The 16,264-nt window shown below is 47.7% G+C and overlaps 2 protein-coding genes across 2 annotated transcripts; both read left to right on the plus strand.

Annotated features, from left to right (window-relative positions):
* Nucleotides 1–7,783, plus strand: clasp1b (cytoplasmic linker associated protein 1b). The gene is made up of 6 exons (XM_062565542.1): nucleotides 1–1,478; nucleotides 1,546–2,770; nucleotides 5,625–5,784; nucleotides 6,426–6,465; nucleotides 6,914–7,351; nucleotides 7,619–7,783. The coding sequence occupies exons 1-6, from the start codon at nucleotides 69–71 to the stop codon at nucleotides 7,781–7,783; spliced, it is 3,438 nt and encodes a 1,145-aa protein (XP_062421526.1). The 5' UTR covers nucleotides 1–68.
* Nucleotides 7,784–10,199: 2,416 nt separating this feature from the next.
* On the plus strand, nucleotides 10,200–14,939 carry LOC119197424 (uncharacterized). The gene is made up of 5 exons (XM_037453700.2): nucleotides 10,200–10,291; nucleotides 11,850–12,009; nucleotides 12,408–12,546; nucleotides 12,667–12,774; nucleotides 13,246–14,939. Exons 2-5 carry the CDS (start codon nucleotides 11,864–11,866, stop codon nucleotides 14,209–14,211), a joined length of 1,359 nt encoding a protein of 452 aa, XP_037309597.2. The 5' UTR covers nucleotides 10,200–10,291; nucleotides 11,850–11,863; the 3' UTR covers nucleotides 14,212–14,939.
* Nucleotides 14,940–16,264: the final 1,325 nt, after the last annotated feature.

Raw genomic sequence — 16,264 nt, forward strand, 5'->3', positions numbered from 1 at the left:
CTATACGGCAGCGCCCACGTCGCCTTCCCCTGGGCCGGCAAGACGCAGCGGAGCAGGCTTTGGAGAAAATGCAGCGAGCCGGCATAATAGAACCCTCTGAGAGCCCCTGGGCATCACCAGTCGTGATGGTGCCGAAGAAAGGGGGTGAGTGGCGCTTCTGCGTGGATTATAGGAGGCTTAATGACGTCACCAAGAAGGACTCCTACCCCCTTCCACGCGTGGATGAATGTCTGGACCTAGTAGCTGGCTCTTCCTGGTTCTCGTCCTTGGACTTGAGGAGCGGCTATTGGCAGGTCCCCCTGGCCGAAGAGGCCCGGCCCAAGACCGCGTTCTGCACTGGAAAGGGGCTGTGGCAGTTTAAAGTGCTCTGTTTTGGACTGTGTAACGCGCCTGCCACATTCGAACGGTTAATGGAGAGGGTGTTAGCTGGGGTTCCACACACAGAGTGCCTGGTGTATTTAGATGACATTCTGGCCCATGGCAACTCATTTGATTCGGCTATGGCCGCACTGCGCAAAGTTATGAAAAGGATCAAGGGGGCTGGACTGAAGTTACACCCGGACAAATGCAGGCTGCTGTGCAGGGAGCTGACCTTTCTGGGGCACCGAATAGGCAGCGAGGGTATCGGCACAGTGGAAGAAAAGGTGCGTGCCATACATGAGTGGCCCACCCCGACAGACCAGAGGGGACTAAAACGTTTTTTAGGTTTAGCTTCCTATTACAGGAAATTTGTGCGTGGATTTTCAGGCATTGCTGCCCCCCTGTACAGGCTACTGCAGAAGGACCAGCCCTTTGTGTGGGCAGAGGACTGTAAATATGCATTCAACACCCTCCAGGAGGCTCTGTCAAGCGCACCCATCCTGGCAGCCCCTGACCCCGAAGTGCCTTTTGTTCTGGACACAGATGCCAGCGGCGATGGAGTGGGGGCAGTCCTATCGCAGGCATGGCCGGAAGGGGAGAGGGTTGTGGCCTACTACAGCAAAGCCCTGAATAAAGCTGAGCGGCGGTATTGCGTCACACGTAGGGAGATGCTTGCTGTCGTCTTTGCCGCACGGCATTTTAAGTACTACCTGTGTGGCCGCCCCTTCACTGTACGCACTGATCATGCCTCACTACAGTGGCTGATGACATTCCGAGAGCCGGAGGGACAGCTGGCTCGTTGGCTGGAGGAGCTGCAAGGCTACGAGTTCAGCGTGGTTCACCGCGCTGGAGAACGGCATGGCAACGCGGACGCACTGTCCCGTCGACCCTGCACTGAAGACGGCTGCCGGTATTGTGACCGCAGAGAGGCCAGAGAACAGCAGCTGGTTCTGGGGCCAAACAAGCGGGACAGAGAAGAGTGTGAAGAGACTGGCATGGCTTGTAGAGAGCTGCTGGTGGTGGACAGTGCTACCTGGGCCGCTGAACAGCAACAAGACCCGGATATGCAGCCTGTGATGCTGTGGGTGGAGGCGCGGCAGCGGCCACCCTGGGAGGAGGTGGCAGCTCTCTCCCCATGGACAAAAGGGCTGTGGGCTAAATTTAATGGATGACGGGGTCCTTCAGCGAGCATGGTTAGAGCCAGCGTCGGGAGAGAAAAAGTGGCAGACGGTGGTGCCCAGAGGGATGCAGGGGGCTGTTCTCAAGGCCATGCATGGCTCTGCAGGCTCTGGTCACTTTGGGGTGACCAAAACACTCCGGCGGGTCCGTCAAGCCTTCTATTGGGGGCGGCTGAGGAGAGACGTTGAGGACTTTTGTCGGTGCTGTGATGTCTGCACTGCTCGCAAAGGACCACCGGGCCAGTCCAGGGCTCAGCTGCAGCAGTTCCCAGTGGGGGAGCCCATGCAGCGGCTAGGGGTAGATGTGCTGGGGCCTCTCCCACTCACAGACAGAGGCAATCGCTACATACTCGCTACTGTGGATTATTTCACTAAATGGCCTGAGGCCTATGCCATTAAGGACCAGGAGGCCGAGACCATTGTTGATGCCCTAGTGGAGGGGATAATCAGTAGGCTGGGGGTGCCAGAGTCAATCCATAGCGACCAGGGGAGAAATTTCGAATCAAAGATTTTCGCCACAATGTGTACACGTCTGGGCATCACAAAGACCCGTACAACACCACTCCACCCCCAGAGTGATGGATTAGTGGAAAGATTCAACCGCACTCTGGGCGAACAGCTAGCTATCCTGACTGCCGACCATCAGCGCGATTGGGATATGCACTTGCCCCTGGTCCTGATGGCGTGTCGCACTGCAGTCCATGACTCCACTTCATGTACACCGTCCCTCCTCATGTTGGGCAGAGAGTTGAGGACGCCAGCGGAGCTGGCCTTTGGACGACCCCCGGATGCACCGCGGGTCCCTGCGGGCCCAGACTACGCCAGGCGACTACAGGACCGCTTAGACTCGGCACATGCGTATGCCCGCAGGCAAATGCGTAGTGCGGGCGTGCGGCAGAAAAGAAATTATGATGTCCGTGCCAAGGGCCGACACTTCGCGGCTGGGGAGCTGGTGTGGACCTACACTCCTAAACGGAAGAAAGGCAGGTGCCCTAAGCTGGATAGCCACTGGGTGGGGCCGTGTCTGGTCCTGGAGCGGCTGGGAGAGGTCGTCTACCGAGTGCAGATGCCTGGCAGGGGGCGCCGGGTGGCGTTACACCGGGACAGGCTGGCGCCTTACCGGGGCATTGCCTCCCCTCAGACAGCTGGGGAAGAGGAGGAAATGCCTTGGATGCCCGTCGTAGCATCACCTAACCGGGAAGTCGCCGCAGGTAGCCCGGGGGACACCGCAAGTGCACGCAGTTTGCCACCTGCGGCATTGGAGCCACCTGGCCGGGGACACGGGGAAATTACGACGCCCGTGGGCCGACCAAGGAGGAAGTGGCGGACGCCACTGTGGCTTAAAGACTTTGTCCTCGGGGACGAGGACCTAAGAAGGGGGGGGGTAATGTAACGTGTCTGAAGTTCCAAAATGTATATGGTTCTGTTACTGTTAGTGTCGCGTGGACCAGGGTTGGGGTGCCGCCCCTTCCGGGGATTTTGGGCGCGAATGTTGGGGGGGTCGGGTGTGCTGGAAGACCTGTGTTTGGTTGGTGTGAAGAGAATAAACCCAATTTATTATAAACCTGACTCCTTATTGGCACGGAACGCTACAGTATATTGTGTACGTATGCTTAGTTTGCCTGTTTTTGTGGTGGCATGTCTAAATGTTATTACGTGTTAGTGCTTAGGAAGAGGGCAGCTAGCGAGGGGTTAGCATTCTTAGCTATTTGCGCTAGTGTTTTACCGCCATTGCAGTGCCAGTCATTGGGGTTATTAGGTTCAGTTTGTGTGTTCACAATGTTAGTATAGAACAAGTGTCTCAGACAAACGTTCGGAAGGACAGACAGACTTTTTGAGGAATATATGTGCTTTTCACTTTCTTTTATATTCACAGAATAAACGTATCTGGCATTCTGGATGAAGCCTCGACTTGCAGTGTGTAACACTTTCCCCTGGCGGTCCGGCATTGAGAGGGACGCTCTCTCCACTTTTTTTTGAAGGCACCAAGCAACAACAAAAAGTTTTTTGAATATTACGTTAATTTATGAAATTAATGTGCAGAATTCATAAAGAGAGCAGAAAAAAACTCCTACAATCCCACGGTACCCATCCGTCCTTATGAGGGGCCGACTATTGAGACACTCTTACGCGTACTAATGAAACACTCTTACGTTCACTGTTGAAAAAATACTGAGACGCTTACATACTCTGTAAACCTATGCACGCGCATTTTTAAAACATTATACATACTCATCCGAAACACTGACACGTACATCTCACTAGCATAGGGAAGGCATCTCAGTTACACCGGAAAGGGGCAAGCAAAGACGGCAGGTTTTTAACAGCGAAAAGCGCCAATCTTAAGCCCTTCCTTATTGTGCTTCTAAGTCCGGACTTGCCCATCCTTGTGTAGGGGCAAGTTTATAAATACTACCTGCTACGAGGAACTTGAGGTGTTGCTCCCGGTGTCTGTGGGGGATGATGATGGCCGTCCGGTGCCTCGCCTCGCAGTCGGGCGGCCTGTAGCGGCCCCCCGCGCACCACCAGTGGGTTTTTCCCCTGGACCGCTGCCAGCGTGAGGCAGAAAGCTGACATGGATCGGCCCGCCTGTGAGCAGAAACCGGTCCGCTTGTTACCAGCAGGAACGGGTTTGACAGGATGCTCTTGTAAATTTAGTTGACATTAAAAAAACAAAACGTTTCACTTTCAATTTGAGGATACCAAAGGGACGTGGGGGTGGAATGTTTTTTTTTTCTTTTTTTCCTATCGTCGTCACTGACAACGAGCCTCCACGTGGGTTCTGCTCACGCGCGGGATGTTGTTTAAGGGCAGGTAGTCAAAGCGCTTATCAGCATGTTAATTAGCTCATGCAGAGACAAACAGAATTTACCAATTTGTCTTCTTTTTAAAAAATATCTCCGTACTACAACAAACAAGCTTAAAGTCTTTGCAAGATGTGCTGCTGACTGGAGGCCACGTCAGTGGAAGCTGGTATTCACAGATCAGGTGCTCTCAGGATTCACGGATGTGCTTCTGAATGGCCCAGATTTTCCTGCATTGTTTATTCATGTTCTGGGGTAACGTCAGGATTCAGATTGGTATAGTGGTGGTTAGTTAGTGCCAAGAGGGTTCCGGGTTCAAACCTGTTCAGCACCTATCTGGGTGGTGTTTGTGTGTTCTCCACGTGCTTGCGAGGGTTCCCTCATGGTATTCTGCTTCCTCCCACAATGGGTGGGTTGATAAGGGACTCTGAAAGGAGCAAAAGGGTGTATTAATGGGAGAGTGAGCGTCTGTCCCTGTGTGGGCCTTGCAATTAAATGGTGACCAGTCCAAGGTGTCTTCTGTCTCTCACCTAATGCAGACTGGGATTGGTTTGCAACCCTTTGAGTAAATGGGGTGCAGAGGATGATCAACTGACTTGAGGATATGATGATTCCACAATGTTTCCTGCCCACATCTTGTCTCTAATTAAATTAAATTCATTTTATTTTGTATAGCCCAAAATTGCAAATTTGGCCTCAGTGGGCTTTACAGTCTGTACACATGCAGCATCCTCTGTCTCAAAACCATCACATCCCAAAACTAATCTGTTCAACTAGTCAACAAGTAATATTGATTCTAGTTAAGTGAAACTAAACGTTCAGTCGGATGATGAGGCTTTGACTTTCTGAAGAATTAAGGAACCAGTCTTACTCAGAAGTGACACAGAAGTGACACACCCTTTCTAAGGAATATTTATTTCTTCTTTGGATTAAGTTTGACTGCTTTCTATATCAAGTGAAAAATAGAGCTGAGGAGCAATAATAATTTAAAGTTATCTGAGTCACCTGGACTCTCCTGCACCACGGCCACACGCACATAAGTCTTATACAAAAAGTAAAAGTCCCAAACAAACACTGTAACATTCAAAAAACCAAGTAAGGCAGCAATGACAAAAAGTAACAGCACTTGGAAGAAGATCTTTTAAAAGAATAGATTTCTACCAAATAATTCAAATCAAAATGTCTGATCAGATCCATAAAAAACACGTTTTGTTACTTTTAAGAACATTGTTTGTTCAGAGACTCAAAGAGATTATTGAAACAAGCTGCCTTCACTCTGCAGTCGTCGTGGCCTCGATGGCGTTCTCCACCGGCACTCTGGCACAGGGAGCCTTTGGGAAGGTGTACAAGCAGAAGTACAACGACACCTGGGCTGCAATAAAGAAGGTTCCCCAACACCTCATCAACGGGAAGGACCTGGAGAGAGAGTGTGAGGTGTACAAGTAAGTAAGAGGGGTTTTAATAATGTCAGCTGAGTACGAGTGGAAAACTATTAAGATATTTTTACAGCACCACTGGCGTTGTTTTTAGCCCCACACCAGCGTACCCAGGCAGCCCTTACATATGAATTAATTTTCCCTCCATGACCACTGTCACGTCTCTGCAAAAAAGCAAAACATCCCAACATAGTAAAGCTTCTGGGCAACATACATTTCAAAGACGAGAAATGGATCATTCCTCTGGAGTTTATCTTTGTGGAGGACTTAGAGACCAAGTTATGAGCACACAAAAAACCTAATTTGGCCATCATGATATTTATTTTCCATTACAAGAAGGTTTGGGCCAATTAAGGAAGGTCACCATGGACACGTGTAGTGTGCATCGCTTTAGGATAAAGATTATCTTCCTTATAGTAAACCTGAACCACAGAGTCATCACAATATCACCTTCAGCTTGACGTTTATTAATGAAATCTGGACATAGTATAGATATAGATATATAGATGTGACTTAGTTTCTGGTTGACATACTTGATGCCCGTCCAGCTGAACTTGATCTTGTATTTGTGCCTCTGCAGCTGTCTCCATCTATCAGAGGCACCATCATCCTCGGCATGTGTGAATGCTGCTTCACCTCCACTCCAGAGATATTGTCCATCAAGACCTCAAGCCTGACAACATCATGGTGAGTTGAGGCCAGCGCAGGTTTCCGTGCAACCTTTCAACGTGAAATTAGATATTTATATTGCTGTCCTACAATCTGGAAGATAAAGATGATTCCATCCACTCATTGATCCATCTTCAACAGCATATCCCTGGTCGGGTCGCGGGGGTAACAACTCCAGCAGGGGACCCCAAACTTCCCTTTCCCGGGTCACATCTACCAGCTCTGACTGGGGATTCCCAAGGCGTTCCCAGGCCAGTGCAGAGATATAATCTCTCCACCTAGTCCTGGGTTACCCCCGGGGTCTCTTCCCAGCTAGACGTGTCTGGAACACCTCCCTAAGGAGGCGTCCAGGGGGCATCCTTACCAGATGCCCAAACCAACTTAATTGGCTGCTTTCAACACATAGGAGGAGCTTCTAAAAGATACATCAAACTTTAAAAGTGACCAAACACCATTTGTCTTCCAGACAAACAGAGCCGTCATCATTGACCTTGGACTGGCAAAGTTCTTCAAATTTGGCCTCAACTCTGCCATGGACGGGGGGATCCCGGCCTACTCGGCCCCCGAGGTGCTGCAGAGGGGCACCTATAGGGACCAGCGCTCAGACGTGTGGGCCATGGGGAAGATCATCGCAGAGCTCTGCGCCCGCATCCGACTTCACACGCTCAGCGTCTGCCCCGCCAAGATCAAGGAGGTCATGGGGGATCAGCCGTACTGCAATTCCGTGTGTAGGATGGTGGACCCCAACCCGTCTCTCAGGGCTTCCGTTGGCGGGGTCATGCACGAGATTCGAAAGGCTGCAGGCGCAAGCGCGGCCATCAATACGGAGGTTCAGAAGGACCACCTCAAGCCACCTCAAGTTGATGTAAAAATCCCGTCCCCGGCGGACCAAGGTGCACCTCAAGTGAGAAGAGATCTATCGCCGATGAACAGAGGAGCGCTACCATTCAACAGAGGTCTGCTACCATTCAACAGTGACCCATCACCTATGAACAGAGGTCTGCCACCATTCAACAGTGACCCATCACCTATGAACAGAGGTCTGCCACAATTTAACAGCAACCCAATACCACACAAGTATCCACCACTACCGAAATGGGAACCCACCCCCAAACCACAGTTTAGGGCTTTGCGGCCTGAAGGCGCCATGCACCTCCCTCTTTTCCCACAGAGGGCCGGGGACAAGAACCAACAAACAGCTTTGGTCCCGGCCGGCGAATCCGAGCTGACCCGAGACTTAGAAAGGATGATTCTGTACCAGGAGGTCGCCATGGATCTGCCCTTTAACCTGCCAAACACGGGCCAGGTGATGATGCAGCGCTTTGAGGAGAAGTAGGTGGAGTTTGAAAGGTGGGAGCAGAAGGAGGTGGTGACTCGCGACGTGAAGATAGTGAAGTTCAACGAGTTTAATAACAAGTAGATGCTCAGAAAGGAGGATTGGTTTAATAGTTAGTTTAGGGTCAACTAACATCTGGAATCTTCTTAAAAGAACATGTGAAATTCAAAAGAGCAAACTGATATTAAGTTACAGTGCGCATCTTGGAAATCTTTCGGGCATTGTGTTCATCCATGTTAGGAATTTGATTGATGGCTTGTTTACTTAGAATGTAAAAAGCTATTCCTCAGATGAGCCATTTTTTATCAAACATGAAGGCAACATTAGAGAAGCTTGAAACCAACTGTCAGATTTAATAAAGCAGGAAGTATTGTTAGTCCTCAATCTAGAGCTCTATCTGGTGGCAATAACCCTTAATCAGCCATCTTTAAAGAAGATTGATTCATTTCTAAAAACAAATGTAACTAAATCCTCAGTCGACAGCTGCTTTTTGCAAGTGGTTTGTATTTTTTGCCTTTATATATTAAAAATACAGAGGTCATTTACAGATGAATTAATAGAAATTCATAGATATTATAATGAAAAAAAATACTATCTGGACCTTGAGTCTGAAATAAAAGTTTGATTGATTGATTGAAAGGGCTACACACTAAAGAAGAGGCTGTAATGGAAATAAGAATCCCCTTCTTGACGGCTTCACCCTCCTGTCCCTGTCTGGGCACTTGTTCAGCTCCCAGTCTGCCATTCCCTGGATTCTTGGTGCATACAAAGGACATAATACGGCTAGAGAAAGGGTCAGGGGGTCGACAACGTCAGTAGGATTCATCCTCTGGGTGCCAAAAACATCTGCATAACATCTGATGAAAGGCTGAAAGGGCCGATACTGACGTTCAGGTTTGGAAGATTGTCACTTGTTAAGAGCTGTCTGTGCCCACTGTTTTATAACAAACCCCTTTATTGGGCCTTCTACATTAGATTGTACACTCACCTAAAGGAATATTAGGAACATTGTTCAATTTCTCATTAATGCAATTATCTAAAAAACCAATCACATGGCAGTTGCTTCAATGCATTTAGGGGTGTGGTCCTGGTCCAGACAATCTCCTGAACTCCAAACAGAATGTCAAAATGGGAAAGGAAGGTGATTTAAGCAATTTGGAGTGTATGGTTGTTGGTGCCGGACAGGCCGATCTGAGTATTTCACAATCTGCTTAGTTACTGGGATTTTCACGCACAACCATTTCTAGGGTTTACAAAGAATGGGGAAAAACATCCAGTGTGCGGCAGTCCTGTGGGTAAAAATGCCTTGTTGATGCTAGAGGTCAGAGGAGAATGGGCCGACTGATTCAAGCTGATCGAAAAGCTACTTTGACTGAAACAACCACTCGTTACAACCGAGGTATGCAGCAAAGCATTTGTGAAGCCACAACACGCAAAACCTTGAGGCGGATGGGCTACAACAGCAGAAGACCCCACCGGATACCACTCATCTCCACTACAAATAGGAAAAAGAGGCTACAATTTGCAAGACCTCACAAAAAATGGACAGTTGAAGACTGGAAAAATGTTGCCTGGTCTGATGATTCTCGATTTCTGTTGAGACATTCAGATGGTAGAGTCAGAATTTGGCGTAAACAGAATGAGAACATGGATCCATCATGCCTTGTTACCACTGGGCAGGTTGCTGGTGGTGGTGTAATGGTGTGGGGGATGTTTTCTTGGCACACTTTAGGCCCCCATCGTTTAAATGCCACGGCCTACCTGAGCATTGTTTCTGACCATGTACATCCTTTTATGGCCACCATGTACCATCCTCTGATGGCTACTTCCAGCAGGATAATGCACCATGTCACAAAGCTTCAATCATTTCAAATTGGTTTCTTGAACATGACAATGAGTTCAGTGTACTAAAATGCCCCCCACAGTCACCAGATCTCAACCCAATAGAACGTCTTTGGGATGTGGTGGAACGGGAGCTTCGTGCCCTGGATGTGCATCCCACAAATCTCCATCAACTGGAAGATGCTCTCCTATCAGTATGGGCCAACATTTCTAAAGAATGCATTCAGCACCTTGTTGAATCAATGCCACGTAGAATTAAGGCAGTTCTGAAGGCGAAAGGGGGTCAAACACAGTATTAGTATGAGGTTCCTAATAATCCTTTAGGTGAGTGTATATATAAGAGGTGAAACTCCTGTATTTTCCACCTGCTCACAGGTGTGGGGAAGCCCCCGCCCCCCTTCTGTCTCATCTCCGCTGCATCAGTGTTACTCATCCACACAGTCACATGACACAGTCACTATCTGTCTATCAACCATGTTCTTTTTTCCCATTGGTTCCGATATTCATTGGTAAACGGTGTGTTTCACATTCTTGCGTCGCCGAGGCGTGCCTGCTGCGCTGGAGGCCGTGGACGTGGCGCCTGAAGTTGTGTTGGCGGGTATAAAGGATCAACTATGTGCATCCGTGTTCAGACCTGAAGCAGCGCTTTCCCTCTACAGCAGCAACGTAAGTAGATGTCTTTGTTACAACATAGAACCTATAGGTCTGTCCACTCTGGGAACATCTGTATTCAGTTTGATCAGGAACCCTTTCCTCTACTTCCTTTCCTTCCTTTTTGCAATGAGTCGTCCTCTTTGTGTGCTGGCAATTTGGTGCTCCAGCTCATGCAAAGACAAACAGAACTTAGCAGTTCGTCAGCTTTTATTAAAATATCTCCATACTACAACAAACAAGCTTAAAGTCTTTACAAGATGTGCTGCTGACTGGAGGCCATGTCCGTGGAAGCTGGTATTCACAGATCAGGTGCTCTCAGGGTTCACGGACGTGCTTCTGAAGGGCCCTGCTTTTCCTGCATTATTTATTCATGTTCTGGGGTAAAGTCAGGATTCAGATTGGTATAGTGGCGGTTAGTTAGTCCCAAGAGGGTTCCGGGTTCAAACCTGTTCAGCACCTATCTGGGTGGTGTTTGTGTGTTCTCCACGTGCTTGCGAGGGTTCCCTCATGGTATTCTACTTCCTCCCACAATGGGTGGGTTGATAAGGGACTCTAAAAGGACCAAAAGGGTGCATTAATGGGAGAGTGAGCGTCTGTACCCATGTGGGCCCTGCAATTGACAGGTGACCAGCCCAAGGTGTCTTCATTCTCTCACCTAATGCAGACTGGGATTGGTTTGCGACCCTTTGAGTAAATGGGGTGCAGAGGATGATCAACTGACTTTTGGATATGATGATTCCACAATGTTTCCTGCCCACATCTTGTCTCTAATTAAATTAAATTCATTTTATTTTGTATAGCCCAAAATTGCAAATTTTGCCTCAGTGGGCTTTACAGTCTGTACACATGCAACATCCTCTGTCTCGAAACCATCACATCCCAAAACTAATCTGTTCATCTAGTCTAATGTTGACACTAAACAAACGTTCACTTCACTAGAATCCAAACAAACGGATGATGAGGCTTCAACTATCTGAAGAATTAAGGAACCAGTTTTAATCGACAGAAGCGACGCACCCTTCCTGAGAATATTAATTTCTTTTAAATGCCACCTGTTCTAATTTGAAAAGAAACTTTTGTAAGCGAGACAGTACTTGCAGAGAAATGTGACAATACAAAGTCACTGTGTGGCTCTGTAGTTCACTAAAAGCTGGTTATTATTATTAAACATGTTTGATTTCATGGTGGAAGAAGTATTCAGTTTTATTTTACTTCAAGTAAGAAGAGCAATACCAACAACTAATAATAATCCACAGTCTAGTAGCAGGCATTTATTTAAAACTAAAGTACATAAGACTTACCAGCAGAATATACTGAAGTTTTAACAGTACTCAATGGGTGACACATTGCACACTTTTCAAGTTCGACTGCTTTCTATCAGCTGAAAAATAGAGCTGATGAACACAATCATTTGAATTGAATTGTGTCACCTGGACTCTCCTGCACCACGGCCACAAACACAATCAAATTTTGATTACATCCATAATCAACACGCTTTGTTACTTTTAACGACATCGTTTGATCTGAGCCTTTAAAGAGATTATTGAAACAAGCTGCCTTCACTCTGCAGTCGTCGTGGCCTCGATGGCGTTCTCCACCGACACTCTGGCACAGGGAGCCTTTGGGAAGGTGTACAAGCAGAAGTACAACGACACCTGGGCTGCAATAAAGAAGGTTCCCCAACACCTCATCAACAGGAAGGACCTGGAGAGAGAGTGTGAGGTGTACAAGTAAGTAAGAGGAGTTTTAATAATGTCAGCTGAGTACGAGTGGAAAACTATTAAGAGAAGCCAAATTCTTAGGGCGTTTTGATGTAGTAATCAAATGTCAAAGCTGGCGTCGTTTTAAGCCTCACACCAGGGTACCCGAGCAGTATTTTTTTGCTTACATATGGCATATGCTTACATGGGGCGATGGTGGTGCATGGAGTAGCGTCATGCTCTGGGAGCCACAAGGTTGGCGATTTCAATTCCGGCTGCCCCATGTGCCATGTCAAAATGTAATGCATGGGTTATAATGCAATGGAAGTCGCTTTGGATAAAAGCGACTTACATAAATGACATGTACTGTACTGTACTACATATGAATGAATGAATTTCCCTCCATGACCACTGCCACGTCTCTGCAGAAAAGCAAGACATCCCAACATAGTGAAGCTTCTGGGCAACATAAATCTCACAGACGGGAAATGGATCATTCCTCTGGAGTTCATCTTCGGGGAGGACTTAGAGACCACCATCTTCAAAGCAGCAAAATCTAAAATACAGGTAAAGTTATTATCAGCAGGGTAGAAGGTTTAAAACCCATGTTGAAAATAGTAGAAAGTATGACAAATAGTTAAAACAATCCAGCCAGCTGAACTTGATCTTGTATTTCTGCCTCTGCAGCTGTCTCCATCGATCAAAGGCACCATCATCCTCGGCATGTGTGAAGGGCTGCTTCACCTCCACTCCAGAGATATTGTCCATCAAGACCTCAAGCCTGACAACATCATGGTGAGTTGAGGGCAGCGCAGGTTTCCGTGCAACCTTTCAACGTGAAATTAGATATTTATATTGCCGTCCTACAATCTGGAAGATAAAGATGCATCCATCCACTCATTGATCCATCTTCAACCGCATATCCCTGGTCGGGTCGCGGGGGGTAACAACTCCAGCAGGGGACCCCAAACTTCCCTTTCCCGGGCCACATCTACCAGCTCTAACTGGGGGATCCCAAGGTGTTCCCAGGCCAGTGCAGAGATATAATCTCTCCACCTAGTCCTGGGTTACCCCTGGGGTCTCTTCCAAGCTAGACTGTGAGGCGTCCAGGGGGCATCCTTACCAGATGCCCAAACCACCTCAACTGGCTCCTTTCAACACAAAGGAACAGCGGCTTCACTCCAAGCTCCTTGTGAATGGCTGAGCTTCTCACCCTATCTAAAAGATACATCAAATAAAAGTGACCAAACACCATTTGTCTTCCAGGTGGAGCACGGTACAAACAGAGCCGTCATCATTGACCTTGGACTGGCAAAGTTCTTCAAATTTGGCCTCAACTCTGCCATGGACATGGGGAACCCGGCCTACTCGGCCCCCGAGGTGCTGCGGAGGGGCACCCAGAGGGACCAGCGCTCAGACGTGTGGGCCATGGGGAAGATCATCGCGGAGCTCTGCGCCCGCATCCGACTTCACACGCCCAGCGTCTGCCCCGCCAAGATCAAGGAGGTCATGGGGGATCAGCCGTACTGCAATTCCGTGTGTAGGATGGTGGACCCCAACCCGTCTCTCAGGGCTTCCGTTGGCGGGGTCATGCACGAGATTCGAAAGGCTGCAGGCGCAAGCGCGGCCATCAATACGGAGGTTCAGAAGGACCACCTCAAGCCACCTCAAGTTGATGTAAAAATCCCGTCCCCGGCGGACCAAGGTGCACCTCAAGTGAGAAGAGATCTATCGCCGATGAACAGAGGAGCGCTACCATTCAACAGAGGTCTGCCACCATTCAACAGTGACCCATCACCTATGAACAGAGGTCTGCCACCATTCAACAGTGACCCATCACCTATGAACAGAGGTCTGCCACAATTTAACAGCGACCCAATACCACACAAGTATCCACCACTACCGAAATGGGAACCCACCCCCAAACCACAGTTTAGGGCTTTGCGGCCTGAAGGCGCCATGCACCTCCCTCTTTTCCCACAGAGGGCCGGGGACAAGAACCAACAAACAGCTCTGGTCCCTGCCGGCGAATCCGAGCTGACCCGAGACTTAGAAAGGATGATTCTTTACCAGGAGGCCGCCATGGATCTGCCCTTTAACCTGCCAAACACGGGCCAGGTGATGATGCAGCGCTTTGAGGAGAAGTATGTGGAGTTTGAAAGGTGGGAGCAGAAGGAGGTGGTGACTCGCGACGTGAAGATAGTGAAGTTCAACGAGTTTAATAACAAGTAGATGCTCAGAAAGGAGGATTGGTTTAATAGTTTAGGGTCAACTAACATCTGGAATCTTCTTAAAAGAACATGTGAAATTCAAAAGAGCAAACTGATATTAAGTTACAGTGCGCATCTTGGAAATCTTTCGGGCATTGTTTTCATCCATGTTAGGAATTTGATTGATGGCTTGTTTACTTCATCGTTTCTTAGCATCTGAATGCACGGGACTGTGAACTTTACTCTAATGTGACATGCGTGTTTGGGTTTTTTAATATATTCTGAAGTGTAATTTTGTTCCTTCAGAATGCTTTGGGCTTCTAATTATTGTCATTACGTCAGCTGTCCACAGTGTTGAGGGCCATGTTGATGCTGGGAAGGGATTAGGGGTCTTATTTGGTCACTTTGTTGAAGTACAAATCATTCTGCATTTTGGAAACCATGACGACCAGGGAGGCCCAGGAGCTGGCGGAAGTCTCAAAGATTCCAACTCACTGCATCTCTTGCAGGGTTTTAACTGCTATGGCCCGCCTGGTCTCACTCTCGTCTCATGTTTTTATGTTATGCTGAATGAAATATGTGCGAACCAAATCTCTCATAGTGACAATTCTGCAAACTTTCAAAACAGGGTGGATTTTTAAATAAGTCATCATTATCTTAATTAATTATGGGCTCAATTTCGAAAGCACTAACCACAATAAATGTATTAATAGTTAACAGTGTGTGAAACTACAATCAATACAAAGTCTCAAAATTAAACGTTGTCGGAAGTTTTTGTTATTGCGTGAACTTAAAGGGTTGAATAAAAAAAAATTCTCACAATTCCCTCACGCATCCGTCCTTATGAGGGGGCCGACTATTGAGACACTCTTATGCGTACTAATGAGACACTCTTACGTTTGCTGTTGAAAAGATACTGAGACACTTACATACTCTGTAAAACCGATGCACGCGCATTTTAAAAACATACTTATCCAAAACACTTACACGTACATCTCACTAGCATACGGAAGGCATCTCGATTACACCGGAAGGCGCAAGCAAAGACGGCAGGTTTTGAACAGTGAAAGCGCCAATCTTAAGCCCTTCCTTATTGTGCTTCTAAGTCCGGACTTGCCCATCCTTGTGTAGGGGCAAGTTTATAAATACTACCTGCTACGAGGAACTTGAGGTGTTGCTCCCGGTGTCTGTGGGGGATAATGGCCGTCCGGTGCCTCGCCTCGCAGCCTGTAGCGGCCCCCCGCGCACCACTAGTGGGTTTTTCCCTAGGACCTCTGCCAGCATGAGGCAGAAAGCTGACATGGATCGGCCCGCCTGTGAGCAGAAACCGGTTCGCTTGTTACCAGCAAGAAACGGGTTTGACGGGATGCTTTTGTAAATTTAGTTGACAGTAAACAAACAAGAAGGAAGTTTCACTTCCAATTTGAAGATACCAAAGGGGGGTTGAATAGTTTTTTTTTTCTCCCTATTGTTGTCACTGACAACGAGCCGCCACGTGGGTTCTGCTCATACGCGGAATGTTGTTTAAGGGCAGGTAGTCAAAGCGCTTATCAGCATGTTAATTAGCTTACTGACAGTAACATCGGAACAAGTGGCCCACAAAATAAAGCTGAGCCTGCTTTGAAAGTCCCGTCTAGTCGCACGGAGTAAACATTATCCAAGGATGGTGGAACAAATCAGCAGCAGGGAGCGGAACGAGATCACAAGACCACAATCACGAGGAGAGGCCAGCCTCACTGGAATATGAAAACAAGAGAAATACCTAAAGTTAATTGGAAAACATAATCAAATGATATTAAAGCCACAGACGTCAAAATGACTCGAGCCAGTAGCGACCAAGTGAAGCATAAACATACTCAGATTCTATATAAGATGAGAAAATGAACTCACCTGCTCTCCTAGGTGTGTAGACATGGAGAGTAAAACATGAAAGCATTTTAAACAACTAATGATCATTTTTTATCAAACATGAAGGCAACATTAGAGAAGCTTGAAACCAACTGTCAGATTCAATAAAGCAGGAAGTAGTGTTAGTCAAAACAAATCCTCAATCTAGAGCTCCATCTGGTGGCAAT

This window comes from Pungitius pungitius, chromosome 11, assembly GCF_949316345.1.
Source record: "Pungitius pungitius chromosome 11, fPunPun2.1, whole genome shotgun sequence".
Classification (NCBI taxonomy): domain Eukaryota; kingdom Metazoa; phylum Chordata; class Actinopteri; order Perciformes; family Gasterosteidae; genus Pungitius; species Pungitius pungitius.

Coding starts and splice junctions, on each gene's coding strand:
- LOC119197424 (XM_037453700.2), top strand. CDS start 11,864: ATGGCGTTCTCCACCGACACTCTGGCACAGGGAGCCTTTGGGAAGGTG. Junction 12,010..12,407: donor AGAGAGTGTGAGGTGTACAA/GTAAGTAAGAGG, acceptor ACGTCTCTGCAG/AAAAGCAAGACATCCCAACA. Junction 12,547..12,666: donor CAGCAAAATCTAAAATACAG/GTAAAGTTATTA, acceptor CTGCCTCTGCAG/CTGTCTCCATCGATCAAAGG.
- clasp1b (XM_062565542.1), top strand. CDS start 69: ATGCAGCGAGCCGGCATAATAGAACCCTCTGAGAGCCCCTGGGCATCA. Junction 5,785..6,425: donor AGAGAGTGTGAGGTGTACAA/GTAAGTAAGAGG, acceptor CCTCCACTCCAG/AGATATTGTCCATCAAGACC. Junction 6,466..6,913: donor TCAAGCCTGACAACATCATG/GTGAGTTGAGGC, acceptor TTTGTCTTCCAG/ACAAACAGAGCCGTCATCAT.